The sequence below is a fragment of the Temnothorax longispinosus genome, chromosome 2 (assembly GCF_030848805.1).
Source record: "Temnothorax longispinosus isolate EJ_2023e chromosome 2, Tlon_JGU_v1, whole genome shotgun sequence".
Classification (NCBI taxonomy): Eukaryota; Metazoa; Arthropoda; class Insecta; order Hymenoptera; family Formicidae; genus Temnothorax; species Temnothorax longispinosus.
This window is the reverse complement of record NC_092359.1, coordinates 725,575-748,357: the sequence shown is the minus strand read 5'-3', so window position 1 is coordinate 748,357 and position 22,783 is coordinate 725,575. Positions and strand designations below refer to the sequence as shown.

Below are 22,783 nucleotides of genomic sequence, written 5' to 3'. Positions count from 1 at the left end.
GACACGCGAGATCCATGCCCTTGGGTCTATTTTCACCCACCCACGCACACAGAGCATTGTTACGCCATTGTATGTACATACACACCGGGTATTATACACCATATATATTCGAATGCGGAGGTGGGGTATGCACCTGAGTTTTAGGTGCGCGCTCGGCGCTTGTATTTTATGGCCCCTACAAACAACCTGATGCAGAACAGGTCTGAGCTAGTAAATATGGGGAACGTTAAGAATAATGTATAATGAAGTTAATAAGTACTTACTATATATAAGAGTTTTGAAAAATTCTGCAATTTGAGAAAATAACTTATATTAACATTATACTATTATAATTATCATTGCACGCTAAAGCTTTACTTTGTCGTAATTTACATTTATTCGATGAATTATATTCGCGTTTGCGACGAAATAATGCTACCATCAATTATTAGTAAAATAAAAGCCGCATTATTTAGTGCAAGTATAAATAAAATACAACGTATCGCAATATACAATCATTTTGCTTTATAAAACGTGTTGCAAACCACAATCTTGCGTGTATTGCTGCCTTTTTGGTATAAGAGCGAATATATAGGTTACACATCCCCTTTAACAAATATTTGCGAGGAAAGTACCAAGATAAATTCCACTTTGCACGAGCGCGTATGAAGCACGATCGATGGCAGGTTCATGTAAGTCTGCGATAACGACGCACTACAAAATCAGATTGATACGCGTGTCAATGCGTGGGTGGTCTAGAACAAGTATTTATACATATAGGACAAGCGGAAAAAAAAACAGTCTACTACTAACGCGAGAGTTCGCAAGATTAACTCATTTGCTGCGCGAAATAATGTTAAAGGATGTTACAAGAGCAACGTATGTGTGAACTAGATTTTTCTTTTCGTAATAATTGTATACGAGATGAATATCGTACGTGTGCCGTATATACACACTCGGAAAGGTTAAATTCTTTTGAATACTTAACTTACGTGTACCAAAGCTTTAACGCTGCAAAGGATTCGTATCGTAAAAGCGATAATCTTTACACAAAGATATCCACATGTAGGTCAATCTTGATTAGATATCTCTATTAGATATATGCGGATATATGCTTGCGAGACAAGTTGGATGACTCACAGCAATTTCAGCCACTTTAGCCCAGGTACATTACACAATACGCAATTAGAAAGCCTTTCATCTATTCTATATTCACGAGTAGAGGGCGGATAAGACGGCTTTTCAAACCGCAGCTTTTCTCACAGCTACTCGAAGCGTTAGAAATGTGCGGTTGAGATTGAGATTTCTCCTCTTCCTTTTTTCTTCTGGCTCTTTACGAGCGAGAAAGTTACTCGTAAGATGAACAATTTCAGCGTAATTGCTTTTCAAGTGCGAGACAAAGATTGATGCTTGCGCGAGAATCGAATAAGAATCGCGCCGGATCGAGAACTGTGGATTGAGATCGAGCTGTGATTTATGCGTTAGATTAAATCTTCGAATAGGAGATGCGAATATGAATTTCGCTGGAGAGAATATAGGTGGATATTCATATCATTGGTAAATCCTTAACGTCTTTATGAAACGTTTTACTCGTATACTTTACGATACTTGGATCGCAAAGACGGATTCTTTACGAAATTCATACAGGATCTCGGTAAATCTTTCTTACGCAATTCAAAAGCTTATCCACAAAGCATTTTGCTTCTCAACCACCCTCCGTACTCTGATCTTATTTCACTCTGCGTATTTCCTTGATATTTCAGCATGTGCACGATAATACAGTCGCGCGCGTCGATACGTACAATATGCTGATTCGAGGGACGCCGGAATTGAATTTCAAAGGAAGCGAAGCACACGCGTGCGCAGAAATAGAGAAAGAATTTTTCAGAGTGGTCTTGGACAGTTATACCATCTTTCCCGAAGGACCTTTGCGAATTCAATAGGTGTACCTAACGTTTATTGCGTTGTGGAATTTCTGGAAGTTCTTACGAGAGTCTCGGCGATTTAGAAGGATAGGCGAGAGACCGTTACGACGATGGCGACGACAGCCATTGGAACGTTCGATGCGATACCGAAAGATAGCCGAGTGGTCTCAATGACGACGAGGTAGTTCGAAAAGAGGAAAGTTTTATGCGTCGAATTCTACCTACGGCAAGAGTATCGTTTTATGTAAATTTCCCGAGAGTCGAGACGTATCGACACGGGCAACAGGCAGTACCGCGGGTCATATCGGTGACATGCTGGTGAATTGTTATTTAAAGACCAGTATCGGTATTATACGTTATTTTTTTTACGTGCCCCATACGCCCGTAAAAAATATATACTCTAACATTATTTCATTTGTACGCGATGTCTCAGTACTGCGATACGGGAGGAGATACGTATAATTTCACGAATGTAACTACCATACGTATAATACGATAGAGCTGTCCGCGCGTAATGTATATTTCGATGAAATTTCTCCTGTTTCTCGTAAACATCCAAACGGTATAACATTAAACACCGGTCTCAAATTGTTTGGAATCTGAATCTCGTACCGTTGTCTCGATTACGACTTCTCCCGGTTCAACGATCGGGTATCGCGAATCAGGTATTCGCAGATCTCAAATGCAACCTCATCGTTTCGTATTGAAAAAAGTCACAGTCACAGATCGTTATATATTGTTGTAGATATTTTCACTCTCCCATCATACAGGAAAAACCGATCGCATTTTTGAGTCTAAGTAAATCGAATAATACAATATTTTTCAAATATAACGATTTCTTTTTGATGCACTTTACAAAGTCTATTTTGAAGAGCTACATCGTCTCGTTGAAGTTATTCCGAGCGTGGTTATTTATTTTTACATTCGAACAATCCTTGTTTTTTTAATCAGAGATTTTGTGATTGGATTTCAAATTCATGATAAGTAAAAGTACTTTCGCTTTTCATCTTTTTAATTCAAAAGAAATTAAATTTTTTAGTTGTTAAAAAAGCTGACGATATTTTGTGATGTTTCGCAGACTCGCATTTGTTTCCGCGACTAATTGTGTTTTCTTATCAGCCAATGCGATTGGATTTGAAACTCATGTTCGGTAAAAATTGGCAAACATACGGTTACAAATTCTTCCACGAAATAATGATGGTACACAAAAGGAACTCGGAATGAAACTCCATGTGCAACGGCGTATTGGGAATCTATCAGAGAATATTTAGCAAGTAACGCTATTGTTGGCCATAGCATTTGATATGCGCATTAGCAATTGTCAAACGGAATAATTTAAATTTTTTTTTGCCGCGTAAAAATATATATCAGTGCATCATTAACTATACAGGGTTCATTATTCTTTTTCAGGATTATTTTGACCATTCTAAAAGTGATTACATATTAATTAAGGCAAGTAATGTGAGACATATTTGTGGCGCACTTTTAAACATGACAAAAACGCTATATTTTCTGACATTGTTTAAATCACTTTTAAAGCAAAATGTATAGAAATAGAAAAATATAGATACGTAGAGATAGCTTAAAAATCTAAAATTTAATAATTTTGCAATAATTGTGCAGGTATGATGGCATTAATACAATTACAACATCGCTAATTATTTGAAGTTAACAATGTATGCTTGCATTTCATCGTATATCAATTTTTAGTCTTCGTTATATGTTACCTTCTTCTCCATGAGCTACGTTCTTGCGTTCTTTCTTATTATCTTATAAGAATGTGCAGGACTGAAAGCTATATGTATAGTATAAGAAGTAGATTGTTTCACGGGAAGCGGCAAGGAACATAGATGGAGGAGAAGACACCCTCGTCTTCACTACCGCTGCTGAGACGGCGTAATAAAATTCCTGGTTGCAGTTGACAATTTTCCGCGAGATTATTTTCCGTGCGGTGCGCCGCAGGCTGCGCCTTAAAATTCCTCCCATTCTTTTTTCCCTCAGAACTTTGTAAGACTATGCTATGTGCTGCTGAGCGTGCCGCGCGCGAAAGTGATATGCACTTGCATAATACGTAGAAGCTTCTCAATTTCTTACATCTTGATTCAAGACAAGTTTCTTCAAAATAAAAATGCAAATGTCATCGCACCTGCGCGAAAATTTACACGTCGGATCGTAAATCTCACAATCTTGTAGCAATACGATTCCTTAAAAAGCTAAACGACTCATCGATAATTACAAGTATTGTAACAATTGTTGATTGTTACAAATATTATAGTTATAGATATATTTTTCTACACGTTTTCATATGTATACGTATATTCTGATGAAATTTGAAACGCATTTGAAATGTTAAAACGCCAAATCTGGCGGTATATTACGAGCCAAATTTGCTATTTTTTTAACGTAAAATGTTGAGATTGTTATAAAAAATTTATTCAAGATCTAGTTCGTTTTCATACATTCACCTATGTTTCAGAAATTTTTCGCTAAGCTGCTACTCGAAACTTTTATTTCCTAACAAATATAATAATAGGCTTATACCATTTCGAAATTAATGGCTCACGTCATTATCCTAAGCCGCTTTTAAAAAGAGGCACAGACAACTGTATCCTTTCGTTTTGCGAGTTTAAGAAAGATATGAAGCTGTTATAAAGAGCGCTTTATATCTTTAAAACGTTTGTCAAGTCCCTTTGTCGCCCGCAGGATTTCTTACAAGAAAACAAATGGCCGTACATTCGAATCGAAGCAAACTGGTTAACTGCGATGCGCACGTAACTGCCGCTTATTCGTTTCGTCTATCCTTTTATATGTTGGCAACAATTTTCCATTATTCGTTTTTCGTCGATAAAAAAAAAAGAGAAATAAACTGATCCTCAGTGATTCTGAGGCCAAGCATTCCGAGAGCTGAATATATTTCCGATACACGTTACTAGCGAACAACAATAGCAGCGAAAGCTAATAATACCATTCGTTTGTATCACGTATAGAAACTAACTTTTCTCGTTTCTGTTTACGTATACAAAATTTGTATAGCGGCAAAAATTAATTAAATATCTTCTTTTTACATTATTCTCTCATTCTAATATCTCGAACACGAAAGATGAACGTATGAAACATCGGGTATAGGAATAATTTTATTACCACGCAAAAATGCATGTGACACGTAGGTGGTCTAATTATAACTTTCCGCTCGAGTTATTTTATAAGCTTGAAGTTGCCTGTCGCGCGTAAACTGACTTGATTTGTGTATCGAGCGTGTTCCGACAGCTATAATCCCCCCCCCCCTGTATACATATATAAAATGATTGACCGAGTTTTATGTGTTTGCAGGTGTTGCAAAGTATGTGCGCGTGTGGAAGGCGAGCCTTGCGGCGGCCTCTTCGGTTTTTCGGGAACCTGCGCCGTCGGTCTGCAATGCGTAATCATGAATCTGCTAACTCGCACCCGAGAAATGGACGAGGGCGTCTGCACAAGTGAGTATTCACGAGAGAACTTTTATTTAAATAAACATTTTTGGACAATAGAGAGATTTCTAACATAAATATCAAATGTAATTACTTATTTCGGATCGAGTGCGTCTCAAATTCCTCACGATACAATTACAATGCCAATAGAAATGCTAATAAAAACATTCTCGATGTGATATCGTCCCTTCGTTGCAATTGGATAAACTGGCAGCGAAATATAATATGAATCGCCAGAAATAAATTTTTATTAGAGATTTTTTACTTTTAAATTATTAGTTACACTAAAACAAAAAGCTGACGTTCGCAATTTTTATTTTTATTTTTATTTTTAAAGTTTTTTGTTAAATTTCAAGCAAGTTTTAAATATCAATGCCCGTACGATTTAAAATATTTATTTTTCTAGTGGTATAATATATGTGTTAGTTTTATTATAACCCTGGGGGACAACGAGGATTACTCGTGTGTATATTTTTCAGCGTGTATGTTCGCGATAAATGTACAGAAATAATATTATGATTGTTTTGTCGCGAGTAGAATGTAATGTCGCCCGCATTTAATAAGCGCAAAATCGACAATAAATCTCTGTGTAAAAGGTTTCTGAGTACGTATGCGTTGATACGATTATATCGCATATGTTTCATCATCCTTTCGGTTTATACTCTATCGTGATGCTATGCGGTATTCATGAAGATGAAATATTGGATAGCTCGATACGAGATAAACTACTAATCATGGGTTACGAACGATGATTTTACAGTTACTATTTCACGATTTTAAGCCGTATAATAATAGTACTATGATATACTATAGTGGAAACGATATTAGTGGATACCTTGTTTTATATTTAGTAATATATAGATTTATATATTGAAATCCGTGATATATTGTCTTGGAGTTTTCTTCCTTCATAATATATGATAGTTATTTTTACTTGGAGCGCGTACGCGCATATCCATTTTATCTTTTCCAATACGCGACAAGGTCAGATAAAACAATCGAGGCCGTTAGCTATATGGAGCGACATAATGATTAAATCAATAGTTATTATCAATTTTCTAAACAATTAGAAAATGCACAATACTTGTTTAATATAATCGTTATAGTTTCCACAGCTGATGCTAGTAATATCAATCCAAAGCAAGTTCTAAACTGAAATTTCGTGCTGTTAATATTCCGCGGGATGTTTATATAAACCATGCTTATAATTTATATTAAATAGCAGTTGTATGAGAGTAATATTCCGTATGGTGTATTAGACAACATGGTAGATATTTCTATTTTTAAACCTGGACATACTAAAGCACTTTAAATCGATGATGTCGTTTTTATTCGAGCAACTTCAACCGTTTGCTCGAACGAAAAAAATGTTAAAGCGGTCGAGGTCACGGAGAAAAAGATCGTGTCGTTGCAGTTTCTGAAACTTGGATAGGGTTCTCCAAATGGAAAAGTTAGTTTAGGCAAAGTCATGTTTGCGTGAATACATTACTTTTCACTTAGAAATTTTCTACTGCACCTTGCATGTGTCAAGTATTGACTCTATTCCCCTATAGGGCCTATCGTATCTATATGAGCCAAAATATCCAAAAATACTAGTTTATTGTTGATACAAGCATATTTGAATTTGTGCGACACGCGTGTGAGTCATATAAGATAATTTCAATTTTTCTAGAGACATTAACTTGAAACTACTATAAAATTACAATAAAAATATGTACTATTTTTAACAGTTAGATTACAATATCTTGAAGTTTGCGATTAAATTAAATTGTAATTCTTTGTTAAATTTTTTCTTTTTATGATCTTTATTGTTACCTGCAAATTGTGACAAGTTCTACAATAATTTTCCTTTCTGCGTTTACGTCGAACAGAAAAAATCGAAACCACGCGAATAATCTTAATGCAAATCTCATCGTAGTAATATCAAATTGAAATCATTATAATATCTACACATCATCATATTTCTTTCTTACAATTTCAAAATTGATGGAATCATGTAGTTCGATTTATGCACTGTTACTAATTATTATAGTGGAAAGAGTGAAAAAATTTAAAAGTAAAAACTATAATTTTGTTTGTAAAACCTTGCACAATTATTTATTTATACGTGTTCTGAAGGATAGATTAATGATAATCTTGAAATTTTCTGCATACTTCTTGAAGTTGCTCTTGCTACAATTTAAAAAATTTTTTATATAGAACTTCTGGTTCTCTTATATTAAATGTGAGCGTAAGCAGAACAATGTTTAACGATTCCTTGATCTGATTTGCGTGAATTCAATAATTACTCCGAAAAAGGATGCTTGCATGCTTTCATTTTCCAATTCATTGAATAATCGAATCACAGCTGCGCATTTTTCAGGCATTCAGTTTCATCGTGAGTCCGCGTATTTTCTCTTTTTCCTCATCTTTTCCATCGGCTCGATGTCCTTTGGCCTCTTTGAAAGTTCTTAACGCTTTGAACACAGAATCGTGTTGGTGAATCTAGAAGTGAACGATCCCGCTCGCGAATCTAATTGAGCGATTTTTGAACTTGTTATAACTCGGATTTTCCAAACTTCCAAGTCAAACGACGATTTTAGAGACTGGAAAAGGAAGTAATTAAGGGCTGCGAAATACTTCTATGAAAAATGTTCTATACTCTCAAAGGCTGAACTTCTCTTCCGTAATAACTTTGTCCTTGTAGAAGAGCTTAATTATTGTAGGAATTGAAATACTAATTGTAAGTGTTCTCACTCGAATTTTACAATTATTTGATTAAATAATTGTGTATATAAATTAGAATAAACAAATCGCGACAATGTCAATCTCTATGCCAGTACATAATTATAATATATGTAGCAATAATAATAATAACAAGTTTAACAAAATATAATAGCATTATTATAACAAGAACATTAATTATAAGTTATAAATTGAAATTGATGTCGCAAATTTACACAATTATAGCCTGTTTCTGAATAAATTAATATCAATTTTGTTTGTACGTGAGTGCATATGCACGCGCGTGTGTATGTTTTAAAAATGTCTAAACGCGTCTAAATTGTTATAATTCTATATTGCGATATCATGCGATATTCGTGCAACACATTTCTATCCATGCCATTCTGCGACAATTGTGATAATTAGAAACGAGAGGCGACTCAAAAGGGGATACTGATATGTTTACATGAATTTCGGATTTTATTAACAGGCTCGGTAGCGCAAGCGATCGCGTCGAATATGCCGTTGCCCGATGGCGACGTGCCAATTCGGTTGCTCGCAACAATCATACGAATTTTCGCTCCACCAGAATCACATCGGCGATCCTTTAAACCGGCGACGGAAATACGAAATCGTCAATATTTGACCTGCATTAACAACGAGCGGGCGGCATATCACTTTTGCGTGATGCGCTTTGCGATACCGCGTTGCGCGTGTCCGACTCGATTCGCGCACGCGACACGCATCCAGCCGGAATCCGGAATACGGCAACGTACCTAGATTTAGCCAACGTGGAAACAGGAATGACTGTTTAACGGGGGATTTGACTTGGAAATGTTCACGGCTCGTCTAGATTCCCAAAATTGTTACGCCGCGTTTGCGTTTTAAACGCGTTTTTCCGTCAAATGATGAAGCTTTTGTTCTGCTATCCGTGGAGACGGACGCGAAATAATTTGTTTTGCGGCGTTTACACTTCAATGACGGACCAGACACACGAAAATGGATGCACTTGTTTCGAGAGTGATATATACCTGACATTTATGATACTTCACGTTCAGTATTTGCATCGAGTGCTACAATATATGTCGCAACAAATTAATTATATTTGTTTAATGCCTCCGCTTTGACGTAGCATTGTTATTTGGACGGTTGCCACGTAAAAGGTATCGAAACGTCATTTCAATTTTAATAATTTTGTGTCGGATACATTTTGAGAGAAGCTTCGCGTCATGATTCTGTCGAGCTTATAAAACCTTGGTGATATTATCATAATTATTTTGAATATATAGAGACGAAATGCATTTTATCCATTATAAGATACATTTATTCTGAAAATAACGGACACGATATATTTATTTATATCAATATTTAAATTTATTTGCTACTGCCTCGTTAAGCGAATTTCGGAAATAATTTAAGGACATAAGTTATAGTCCTGACATTCACTTCCATTATATGGTTGATGCGTAATACTGCGGATGATGTCTCTGTAATACCTGATGGCTGTTCACACAGAATCAGTATTGTAAAATTAGTTGCTGTTCTCTTGTTCTCAAAGCAGAGAAACTATCTCTGTTTCATGTGCAGAAAGGCAGTGTAAAGGGTCGCGCTAGTCGCGGAACTCAAACTCGAAACTGTCTTCAACTCGACACTTCCGGTGAACTTTGACACCGGCATTTTGGAACGCTTCAATAATAATACCGCTCTTGTGAATTATCTTCTCATTATAATCTTAAAGCAGACGGTAATTGAGTTAACCCGATTCGATCTCTTCCGTGTGCCTTATACGAGATACTCGGTCGCTTCTTCTTCTCTCTTTTGTTTCTTCGTGGAAAGTTTTCCAATTTATGTTATATTTCAACACCTTACTTCTATTATTAGTTCTGCTTCGCTTTACCGAATGACGGAAAAGATAACAAATTCTCAAGAAAATCTAAATAATTATTAACTTGATAAAGACCTGACCGCGCGGACCTTATTGTTTTTATTTGGATTCCATTAAGCTTGTCTATCGTTTTCACGTTAATCATTGAGATCGCGCAGTGAGAGATTCAAGTATTTCAACCGGAAAAGAGAATCATGGATTCTAGCGAAGTCTCTGTTCTTATTTGGTGCCTCTCACGAACAGGACACGCTTTTGCACTCAAATTTTGTGCACGTCGCGAACGCGAGCTGCAGCGACCGTCCGCTTTAAGGACGAACTCGTGTACGTGTCTTTGGAAAATGAAATTGCTTCCGATTTCGCTCTCGCTTCTCGTGATTTCGCGCTGCGGGAATGGATTAGCCGACTTGGGCCTGCCAGTGAGTTTCGCATGCAGCGAAATCGGCTTAAGTCACCGTAGTAACAGCCGACACTACCTGGAAATTGCTTTAGATTTTGCAAAATAAATGACAGGTGAAAACGATGACCTAGGAACTATTTTCATTTACAATCTGTTATGCGGATATTCACCTATGAAATCTGCATTTATATGACATCGTGTTATTTACTTTATCAGTTATTCATTGGCCGGCAGGCTTTCTAAGCGACGAGAGTTTGTAATCCTATCGTTGAGTTATTTACGTAAAAACAGGTTTTTATTTTTAAAATAATTGCCTGATTTTCTTCAGCGCGCGTGTTTATAATCCAAACTTTCATTAATATTACATAAGCCAGAAAATTTTAAAGCAGTAGAATAGTAATACACATAATATATAGATATAATTTTTAAATTTTAAATTAAATTTTGAAAATATATACAAGTTTCTCTTAATGTTTACATCATTAAGACAAAAACACTTTATATCGTCTATATTTATTTACACAATGTAAGTAATGTAATTTATATTAATAACAAAGATGACGTTTATAACGTTCATAATAATGTAACAATATAAATTGTTAGGTTACTTTTTTTATAAAATGTTTTTAATTTTTTTTTAGTCTTTTGGGTTCTTTGATTCTTATTCTTATTTTTTTTCGGGGTTCTTATTGATCTGGAACTGAAATTATTAATTAAATTAAAACATGGTTACTGTAACCGAATGAATAACGAAATGCTTCACTAGATCGAAGCAATCTCCGAGGAAAGAAAAAAGAAAAAAATAGTGCGCGTATCGCAACAACAAACGGAATGCAGGCCGGGTGAAATAACTTTGTTATGTGCTATGCCTTGCGTAGTTATGTATTGAAATACGACCAAAGAATCGCAGTTGATTCAGCCGCGTGACTCGTTACACGCGAGTCAACCGGGAAAAAAGGAAGAAAAAAAAGAAGCGTTATCGCCGGCGTTCCGCCCGCATGTGCTGTATATATGTATATACGTGCAATCGGCGAATCAACCGGGCCACGAGATTTCAAAAACGAACGTCAATCAGACGGGTCACCAAACTGTCGCCGGGCTAACATGGTTTTACAGTGACGGGTGCCATCGGTTGTTGTAACGCTGGTGATCGATTTCTTCGTGCATCGACGACGTGCGCATTTAGGCGAGTAACCCCTATACACGCAGGCACGAAAAATACACTCCCTAGAAAGAAAGAGGGAAGGAGGGGGGAGAGAGAGAGAGAGAGAGAGAGAGAGAGAGAGAGAGAGAGAGAGAGAGAGAGAGAGGGAGAGAGAATAATCGATTCGCTTTGTGATACGCTTTTCCTTAGAACCTTTATGCAGAAATGGACTTGGCGATACTGTATATCATCTGAACGTTATAGCTCCATGGCAAATCGCGAAGTGACTTCCCCGATTCGACATAACGTGTGATAAAGCATTGTGGGCATAAAGGTCGATTACGTGATTTCGATGGAGATACATTGACGTCATTCTGAATATAGATCGGTCATCCGTCAGCTTACAGACGTAATCGCATCTGTATATATAGGGTGTAACAGAATCATCAATGTCTATTTTACACGTAATGTTTTACGAAACATTTACATTTTTTGATAAATTGTTGAAATTTATTGCCTTTAATATTTGTACGAGTGATGTTATATATGACAGAATCAAGTTTATAGGACATATTTTTATAGATCGCAAAGTGCGGTCATTCACAGCTTTATGGACGAAGAAAATATTTTCTTTTATATTTGAAATAAACTTTCTTCTTTTTTTTAAACATATGTAACTCATATAACATTTGTAATATTTTTCTTGTTATGCGTGGCTTAAGGTACGTGAGACTGTTACCGCATTATCAACATCGTAATGATAGTATTTATCGAAAGAAAAACTTTTTTTTATACACAACATTAAACATCATCTCTCGTGCAAGATTTGCAATATAATTCTAATTACACTATTAAAATTTGAATTTTGAAAGCAAAAGCCCATTGAAAGGAAAATAAAAAGAAGAAAGTAATTTCTTTTATGCGGCGAAAGCGTAATCTTGATATCGCGTAAGCTCGTTCCACTGATTGCAAACTTGCTAGCTCAGGAAAAGTTGATGGTCAGAGAATTTTTAATCAATTTCCATTTGTAGTCATTTAAGCGTGTTATCTTGGGGGCGGTTTGGTATATTTAAGAAAGGAACTATTTACGCATACACGGACACAGGCGCGTACACACTCTCTCATACATTTGCTGGCTCGATCTAAGCCGATGCATATGCACGGTCGTTGCTCGATGTTAGAACCCAGGATGCTCAGTATTCATGGAATATCGTTGCTCGAACGTGGGGAGTTGGTAGGGTACAAATTAGTTTAGCCCCCTTCGTATTTGCTTTGCATCCCTGCCGTGGCAGCGGCAGCAGCAATAGCAGCAGCAGCAGCAGCGGTACCCGCAGCGGCGTATAAAAATATTCCCGCATGTATCGAAAGTTTCCGCGTCGTTTCATACGTCAGACACATCGAACACGAATATCCCGGTGCATTTTAACTCGACAACTGAACCATCCTTTTGGCTTCGCGTCGCGTAGCTGTCGCGTACATAGGAATTTTAGATGTTGCTTAAGAAATTTCGTCCTACCGTTGAAACAAAGGGTGCATCGCGAATGCGGTGACAATTCTGCCGATAACGCATCTACGGTGATGTTTGAGTTTGACAGGATATTTTGCATACATAATTTCGTTAATGCTTTGAATAGATCTTAAAACGTGGTACGTTTGTCGAGAGAGAGAGAGAGAGAGAGAGAGAGAGAGAGAGAGAGAAGAAGAAGAAAAGAAAGAGACAGAGAGAATGCAAATTCTATTTTCCGCGAACTGTTTGTGAATATAATTCATTCATTTTCATTTGGCATAAAGTGCTTTGCTGAAAATTCGACTCTGTCGGCAGTTAATAAATTACCGTAACATGTTGAATGCTTTGTGTGTGTGCGTATGGAACGCATACGAAGAAATTAAATGCAATGCCCGCGTATCATTTAATATGTATTCCACAATTATCATAGGGCAGAAGTAGGTTATTTGACTTGCATACGTGTGTCGGATACATTCATTACACAATTGTAAATATGCCTAGCGCATCGTTTGACATTCCGCATAAACAAGATTATTATGGAATATTTTCCGCAAGAACGATTAATGAAACGTCACGTGAATGCCAAAATTTACGAATTGACGCTGACAATACCTGCTCGATTAATATCCATTCAACGTGATTTTATAATTTTCGTTATAAATGTGATTGGCGTTGTAGAATATTGCTTTATTAGTCAATAATGTTATTGTTGACTTATGGAATTTAATTGATTATTAAAATATTATACAAAAGAAATATGAGAAACCTGTTAGTTAAATTAAACACAATTAAATTGATTGAGGAAGACAAATAATCTTTAATCACATTTCAATGTTTCAACGTTATAACAAATTGAATCGACTTATGAAAATTAAATCAGTTCAATATTTAATTATTATTTATGTTTTCCCGTTCCTCATATTTCCTTTCGGAATCGCGCGTGCATTCTGTTTCTGTTTGATTTATCTTTATCTCTACGTGCAAGGCGCACAGAGATATCCACTTATGCTTATAGATTGCTTAATATTAGTTCGCTGCACGTACGGCACGTCAGCGTCCGTTTCTGATATGAATCAACGTTTATTACGTCGATTTATATAACATGCGTCTCAATTAAAGCGTAATTTATTTTAATTGCGTTTGGCGATAAAATAATATTTGCCGCGCACGAAAATTTCATGCGTTAATTTAAACGCCGACCACGGGCCCACGAGAAAAATTAAAAAAGAAAGGCAATTTTGAGAGGCATTTATCGTTGCGCTAACAGCTATTTCTATCATTGGTATTTATTACCGTTATATTTATAACGCCTGTTGATAGCCTCGGTCGGATAGCGGCACTCTTGCGAAAATTTTAGGATACCGGTGAGCCGACTGATAAAACATTTATGCGTAACACGCCGTGTTTATATGTAAATAGATCGCCAGCGCGTTGCCTCACGTGTAAATTTTTGAACGTGGACAGGAAGACGGAATTTACTAAAGAAATATGTGCGCGTGATATGACGTTTTATGCAAATGGCGATTCGCCGTAACACAATGTACGGTGGACACTCGTGACGTTTCGTCGCGTCAAATGTAGGAAGCTCCACCATAAAAAGGATATCCTCGAAAGAGCTTCCTTGCTTGCGACATGTCGGGTAAAACTGATAGTGAATTTATACGAAAAACGATGATACTTAAGCTTCAAGCCCGCAATTATGAAGGGACTTTGCAAAATAATTTCGTTCAGACATATTTGCAAATTTTATTATATTACATAGACTGGCATAGAGGATAGAAGAGTACCATTCTTCTGTATTACTTTTAGTTGTATTTCTGCTGAGTCTTTAAAAATTCGTTAAAAATCATCATTTGCCTTTGGATAGTGTTATTTCGGTTTTGAATCTATTTTTAAGTTCATGCAAACTTGGCATATCGCTTGAAGTATTTGCTTGGATAAAATTCAGATTTTCTTTCACAATTATCTCCCTTTTTTCATCGCAATTTTACATTGAATGTATTAAGCAATTTTTATGTTTCCTTCAAAATGTAAGAATCTCGTTAGTCTTTAGCGCTAATTGAATTTCACTCTGGTCGCGGTTTGAATGCGTGGACATTTTCAATAAATTCCATCAGTAATTTTCGGAGAAATTTATGCAAAACCAAATATTGATATAATAAAAGATAGTTTTAATTTTAAAAATATAGGAAATAGAGCAACTTTGTATCGAGTTTAGCTCGACGTTGGAGTTTTAAAAGTCAAGGGAATAGGCTACATTTTCGGGGTAACATCTTTTTAGAAAATGTCCTTCTTTATAAGAAGCAAAACGTTATCTCCTGTACAATTTCCTGAACATCATGACAGAAAGCCTATGAGTCCGTTTGGCCGGCAACTGCTGAGGATTCGAGGGGAAGCAATCATTATCCTACGAAATTGCGCAAGGGAATCCATTGAAACGAGACAAAACAGCTTCCATGATACTATCGTCGGAAAATAGGAGAAAGGAAGACACGAAAAGAGAGAGGAAGAGGGAGGAAAGGGTGATAGCCTAAACGGCGGAGGTATCTGAACATTTACGGACCATTTCCTTACCCGCCTCCTCATAATGACATTATTGCCTTCTTGGGGCTGAATAGTGGCTGGCGGTGGTGGGAAACCCTATCTTGAAGTCGCTAACCACGGTCATTATTGGTTTTCGCTTGGTGCACTAGGCATGTAAATTCACGGGAGTCAACATTCCGGTAAATGTCGCGATCTGTTTCGCGACTACATCTTTTCGCACGGTAGTCGTGACAAATACGATGATCGGCTCGATGATGTTTTTTATTGCACAGGCAAATTTGTGTCTAGATGAATTCCTTTTTACTTGTGAAAACGTTAGAAAATTTTTTACATCTTTTACAAACAAAACACATAACATTTAAGTAATAAAGAGAGCCTATTTTTTGAATCTGTTCTTAATTTCTTAATACTATAGTAGATTAATTTAAATAAATTATAATGTTAAAACATGAATAATTTGTATAAAATATTTTTTGAAACATTTTATTACTAGATTACATTAAACTACATTTTATTATTAGAATAAAAAACGTTATGATTAAAAAAGAATTGCAATTTCCAGCGAATAGTATTTTTACGAGAAATTGAGAAAATCGATATTATATAAGACTCCACTTCAAATATTTAATATTATATAACTTGCTCGAAAAGCGTACGCTTAAGCTCTATTCGTTACGTTAAAGTGCGACGATTAGAACGAGTAAGATTTATTCTCTTTTGCTACCTTTTTTTACACTTATATAAGTAGGTACAAAAGAACTTTCATCTACAATTTCCATTACTACGAGGCTTACCGATATTCATGATCTAAGTAATATTTTCATGTTCCAAAAGTACAAAGGAAGCGTGGAAGCAAAATCGAGTCATTCCGATCTGCTCTTTTAAACTGTCGCTACCCACTTTCAAAAGTTATTAAATCTCGCTAACACATATTGCTGTATTATACATATAATAAAGTTGAAGTGAGTAATATGGTCGTTTGTCCGTTCTTTATTAAAAGAAAGGTCAAATGGAAAAGTTTTTTCCAATATATGTTATATTATGTATGTGTGTGTTTCATTTTTATATAGCAATATTTATTGGCTGAATATCGAAAATTCTGTTTCCTGTCCTTCGCCTTTCATTGATACTTAGAAAAAACTTTTCAAGAGATATTTTCATTTCGGTGATCAAAATAAAGTATTTACAGGTCGAAAGTCATTCATAAAACGCATTCTGAATTTTTTACATCATGAATGCATACGGAGCTGCTTTCTGCATACAAGTTTACATTCAATCAATCTTTGAATGACAATACTTTAAGACAAGAATTCTCTCTGCACATTTATATTTGTCATTTAATGCATTTTATATAATTATTTTTACGATACAACCGTCAAGATCAGAAATCAAATTTGAGCCTTTGGAAATAGAGGACGTATGTTTCACGCTTGCCTGTATATATCTATCTATATATATGACATAACTGGTAGTTCGCGACTCTTTTACGGTCACGGATTAAAAATAAAATTATGCATGACCGGGTAGAGTTTTAACCGTGAAATATCGACGTGGCAGCGCTATCTCGGCCAGCCACACGTATCTCTTATGCACGGTGTATATGTACGCATCGTTTACCAAGGGACGAAGTGATATCGATAACGAGTAGCCGATGCGAGCGATTTATAAGTATCATCGGTTCTCAAAAACACATTCTTGCACCGTAAATATCGGCCGCGTAACACATTATAATAGCGCGTATTATGCAGGAATCACAGTGCACTGTAATATTTACACGTCTGTGCCGTAATATTTTCCAGTTCACCGGTTGTGAATTTTCTGCTGCATGCAGATTCAGTGAAGTGGATTACCCCGGGCAGGAAAATGTACCAACTTTTACTTAGGCGTTAAACGGTCCTAATGCAAATCGCTAGGATACGGGAAATGTGTGTAAAAGCTCGACGGTGCTATGGGCGGTCGTATTTTCCCTCTTTACGCGCAGTTTTATCTGGATGATATGAAAAAAGTTAGTGCTTGTGCATTTTTTTGCTTTCAGATACTCTCAGCTCTATGCTGATACTCCTAACTCGGTGGAGTTTGTAATAATTTTCATCTATGCGTCTATTATACGTTATTTTTTGCGAACGGTTTGCCAGATAGATAATTGGAGCCATCCCCACGCTATGAAGACGTAAATTATCACTACAACGTACACAAGTAAACCGTTACACGTGTACAGTGAGCGATACTTTGAGACAAGAATATTTTTGAAGTAGAAAAAAATATTTATTGCATATTTTTTGTTTATAACGACGCTTGCGGAAACGAGGATCATATTCATCGCGCGTGATCTCGCGACATATAAACGGCTTAAAATTGCTAGTCTAACCGGAGATGAGAGACGAGGAGGGCAAGGTTTAAGGTTGTCTTGATAAAAATCGTATTAGCATGAGATTGTCATGAAGACGATTTTCATCCAAACCTTTCACGAGATATTTTCACACGAGAGAAGGTCTGTAAAGACAGATCACGAAAAGTGTCGAGAGCGAGGTGACACTCAATTCCTCCGTGACGACGGGCGAGTTTTCGCGCGGCGAATTATAAGAAACATGAATTTTGCTTCAGTACTTTCTTTTTTGTGACAGACATTAAACAGGATTGCCAGAAGTAAACTTGATTTTACCCAGCGAAAGAATCGCGTCACGCGAGACTATCCGTCCGCGGTATGAGGAGAGCAGGTCAGACAACGACGATCAGTAGGGTGGGGCGGAAATCCGCAACTTTTCCCATTAAATTGTATCTCGCGTGGAACTGATTGTAGGCGAGGGAGCTAATGGTGTGACGTCACGACACTAGGTAATATGGAACTTTTGAGAACGAATTTAATCGTCTAATGTCATGTAAGAGGGTACTGAAACTGTACGTTTGTCTGGTGATAAGACGAAAGACAAACAAAATATCCGAGTCATAAAGTTCTATTGCGATTTCACTATATTAACGGCACTATATAAACTATAAATAATAAGAAAACTTTATCATTTTTATATGCAATATTGCACAGAGATTATTGATGTAACGATTGTCGTGATATTTACTAGGATATTTCGCTGAATGTTCATCAAAGAGGCATAATCAACGCGTTATCTTACCAGAAATGTCACGAATCGCGGAACTGATTGACATGAGGAGAATTCGCGCGTTAAAACATAATGGTAATTCTTCTGTTTGCGTCGCTATATTAACAGACCACCGATCGAAGGAGCACCGAGGAGCATCAAACTCACAAAGACGTCGTGTTCTCGCGAGTAGCCGCGACATGCGGCATCGCTGTGCAGGGTTGTTATATCGACAAAGGTGTTGACCTAAAAACCGAGGGGACTCATAACGGGTAAATACCAACTTTGAGTTAAAGAAATCGTCGAGGCTCTGCCGTGTAATAAACGTGCCAGCACTCACGAATGCATCCGCGTACACTCGCGCGAGACTCGTAAAGCACAAACGTCTAGTTATTCTCTCCCTCTCTCCGAACCATTGTGTCTCCGTGCTTTTATAGCAAGAGACTCTTTCTCCCCTTTTCCTTTTTTTTTTATACATCCAGCAGTAATTGTCATGTGCGGCAGAAAAGCCGCGCTCGGCCGCTTTTACGCGCATTGCCCTATCGTAATCTCGCTATCCCCCATCTTGAAGTACATAGATTCACGAGAAAAAAAATCTCGGCATATACCGCCATTGGCATCGAGAGAGAAAGAAAAAGAAAGAAAGCGATACATGTGTGTACGTTATGGTATAAGGGTGCAAACGGTCTTGAATATGTTTTATTGAGCGCTACAGAGAGGTATCTTTCTAAAGAAAGAAAAAACAAAAAAAAAAAAACAAAACAAAAACTCTGCAGCTTTTTTAAAATTAATCATTTGAAAGGGGACAGTTTAGTGTAGTTTACACTGATATTTTTCATTGAAACTTGATATATTTTATCAATAAATATGAAATCAAAATTCGAATTATTCAAACTTAGAGACATTAAGCATTAAGTAAGCATTAAATCACGCGACCAGATCATTAGCGGTGACATCTGCGAAATGCCTATTGTTACCTTCTTGGTTTCGGTGAATAGTGTAATAGTTGTTGTTGTAGATCTTGTGTGCTTATTGGTTTTGCGTTAGTGCAACATTCAATTGGTACATCATACATTTGTGGTGTCGGACGGTGCGCTTTGCTGAAATATTCATAAATAAAGCGATGGCTTGTGGTAAATCGGGTTCGGCGCGTATCTCGATATCCCTCGGAGTTTATCGTCGTTTCCACAATTGGCGAGGATTGTTATGGTCCATGGGGAAATATATTAATTAATTAACTGGATACATGCTAATTGATTGGCAAATAGTGACGAGCTGTTTTAAAAATATACTCTGCCATATGTACGACGAGAATTAAACATTTTCGCTTGTTATAATTTTGTATAATTTCGTATTAGTTTCAATTTAGTAATTGGATTGTAACATTAGATTTTCATAAGAAATGCAATTTTCATTTTACGAGACATTTTATGATGCTATAAAAGTATAAAAAGAAAAGAGAGGTTAAAAATATTTTGTTTATGTTCATCTTCAAATAATTGTACATAAAAACCAATATATTTCTTTTTATTAACTTGTAACTACTATTTTTACTTTCTCAACATTTCGTGTAAAAAATTTAATTTTATATATGCTCGGATTACGCATGAAACAAATTTTTTATTACGTTTGAATCAACCTTAGAATCAAACATAAAATCATTTTCGCATATATTTGTCCACATTCACTGCGATTGAGGAAATTCAAAGTTGTATCCTGCGCTCTCTAAAGAGGAAATGAAAAGAGAAACAGGAAGGAGCCGTAAAGGGTGAAATAACACGTAGGGAAACCGCTAACTACGGTTTCGCGCGTATTGCCGCGACATAAACCAGCGGTGAAGTTTTATTTGTGCCGTCGAGCGCGCAACGCGCGATAACATTAAGCGGGGCCAATTTCGAGCGTGCTCGCGATACATAAGACGATATATATATAAGGCCGTTTCAATCGCTGAACGCACAATACGAACACTCGGCTTAATTGGCGACGTGGAAGCAGTCGTAAACTGACGTTGACGCACTTTCAGCTTACATTTTGTACGCGAGTATGCCGGATATTCGATTTCCTTCGAGCGGAGCAGTAAAATCCGCGAAGGTTATCCGGGCGTCCAGTTACTTCCGTGAGCGGGAAAGCTCATTTCGAAAATCAAATAAACCGGTGACGAGAGCCGGTTTCGAAACAGCGAATGTGTTTCGCATGTCGAGGGACACGTAATAAGTGGCTAGTATAAACAACAGGTTCCGCCGAGTGACGTTGACCCCCCTTGTACAGAGGTTGGCCTTATGTGAAGATACAACGCCCGTCGTAGGGTATTAATCTTGCGTATAAAAAGCTACACGCGTCCTTCGCTGGACATGGTATACGTGGCCGCGCACGAGAAAGGCATGGCACATGGCACGTGTAAAACGTGGAAACGACCGTCACGTGCCGGTCGGCGATGCTTTCTCGTTGTTGAGTATCTTTTATTTTCTCTTTTGCAACTTCATCGAACTTTCGGTCGAGGTAAGATAGACTCTGTCTCTGTACACGTCGACGAGACAATTCAGGAAGAAGACTCTTTTTCCCAGTAAGATCATTTCGAGATGTTTGCATAAGACCGTACCCACTTTTCAAGCTCGAGTACAGCACAAGGTCCGACGGGATCTTAAATCCCAGCTCCAGCCCATCGTAGTGGGGATTAACGCGAATACGTGACTTGGGCACGATCGACTCTCGGCGAAGGTGGAGGTCTCGCGTTACTCGCATAGGTTACACGTACTACGGACCGCATATTTCCCGGTGGGCGATTGTTGTTGCGAGAGCTGTCGACCCGTTGCATTGGCAGGGGGTTATATACACTGTTACCAGCCGCGAACGCCACTTTCTCAATGTCAAGCAACAAATCTCGAGAACTGCTTGCTGGCTATAGGTGGGTTGGATAGGAGCAGGGAGTTGCGCGGGAGTGTTCGCTCGCAATGCTACTAAACAGCTCGTATAGCCGTGCGCATGAATGTACGTACACACACGCGCACACGGGTATGCAAATCCCATAGATCACCGTACGGTTTCTCGTTCGCTCAATACATGGAACTGTAGAGGCTAGCTACATCACCGTCGATAAACCGAATAGGTGGATCGAACAGTATTTTGAGAGGAGGTAGAGAGCGCGGAGGAAGAAGTGTAAAGCACCCTTATTTCGTGTTACAAGACCACCATCGACAGAAAATATACGTAGCCGTACGTAGCCGGTGAAGCTCATTATCGTTGTACGTCGCTTCGTTCTGGAGATCCGTAAACGGGCGAGTCTAGCAAATAATGCGGTAAATAATCGCCGTCGCATACGTCGCGGCATCGTAAGGAAACATTTCTTACGACGATTGTATGTCGGGGGTAAAGAAGCTGGCGGAGATGGGCTGGATTGCGGCCGTGAACACGCGATAAGGCGCGTGGATTGAAAAATTGGCCCGACGGGAGTGCACGTAAATTCGAAAGCGCGCAACAACTTTCCGGCAAGGCGCGTACGAGAAAATATATTCGCGTAGCGAGTTGATGTATCGTGAAATAGACAATGTCGCGAAAAACTACGGTTCGTCGCCAACCTATTGTATCGTCGAAGACGTATTGTATTTTTAATTTATTACTATATTATTGCAATAATAAATGTGCTAAGAATAGCGATTATAATGTTCTGTGGTGTATATCTGGCTTTCGCAATATTTTGGTATAATTGATTTAGCTAAAAATTATTTAAAACGTACGCAAAAAAACAAAGTAAAAAAAAAGTGAAACATCTTTCTTCAATTTTATATTGTCCGTCATAGAGTAGATGTAGTTCCGATTATCGTTGTAATTACATTCAAGCCCTAACTTTTTAATCGATAAAAATTCTACGTCCACAATAACGAGCAACGAGTGCACGTCTCGTGGCGCGTGGCGCGTTAAGCTAAATAGTCACGTTCTTGACGTACGTAGCGCGAGATAAAAGCGATGCGAGAAAACGGTGGTAGAAGCTCCAGTGGTTTATTTTGCCGTTGCACACAACCGCGAAATACCGGACCACTATACCGCCGGTACATTATACGTCGTATTCTGTAGGGCGATGCAACGGGGCGGACGGTTGGAAAGTCTATAAATGCGTCGCGGCCTCGCACGTATTGCGGCACT

At 37.5% G+C, this 22,783-nt stretch overlaps 1 protein-coding gene across 4 annotated transcripts in view; it reads left to right on the top strand.

Moving 5' to 3' along the window:
- The window catches only part of Cmpy (crimpy), a 256,147-nt gene that overhangs the window by 3,395 nt on the left and 229,969 nt on the right, over window positions 1-22,783 (top strand). For all 4 annotated transcript variants that reach the window (XM_071797837.1, XM_071797836.1, XM_071797835.1 and 1 more), the window contains exon 3: window positions 5,235-5,377. In XM_071797837.1, the coding sequence (XP_071653938.1) occupies window positions 5,235-5,377 (143 nt within the window). The remainder of the gene's footprint in view (window positions 1-5,234; window positions 5,378-22,783) is intronic.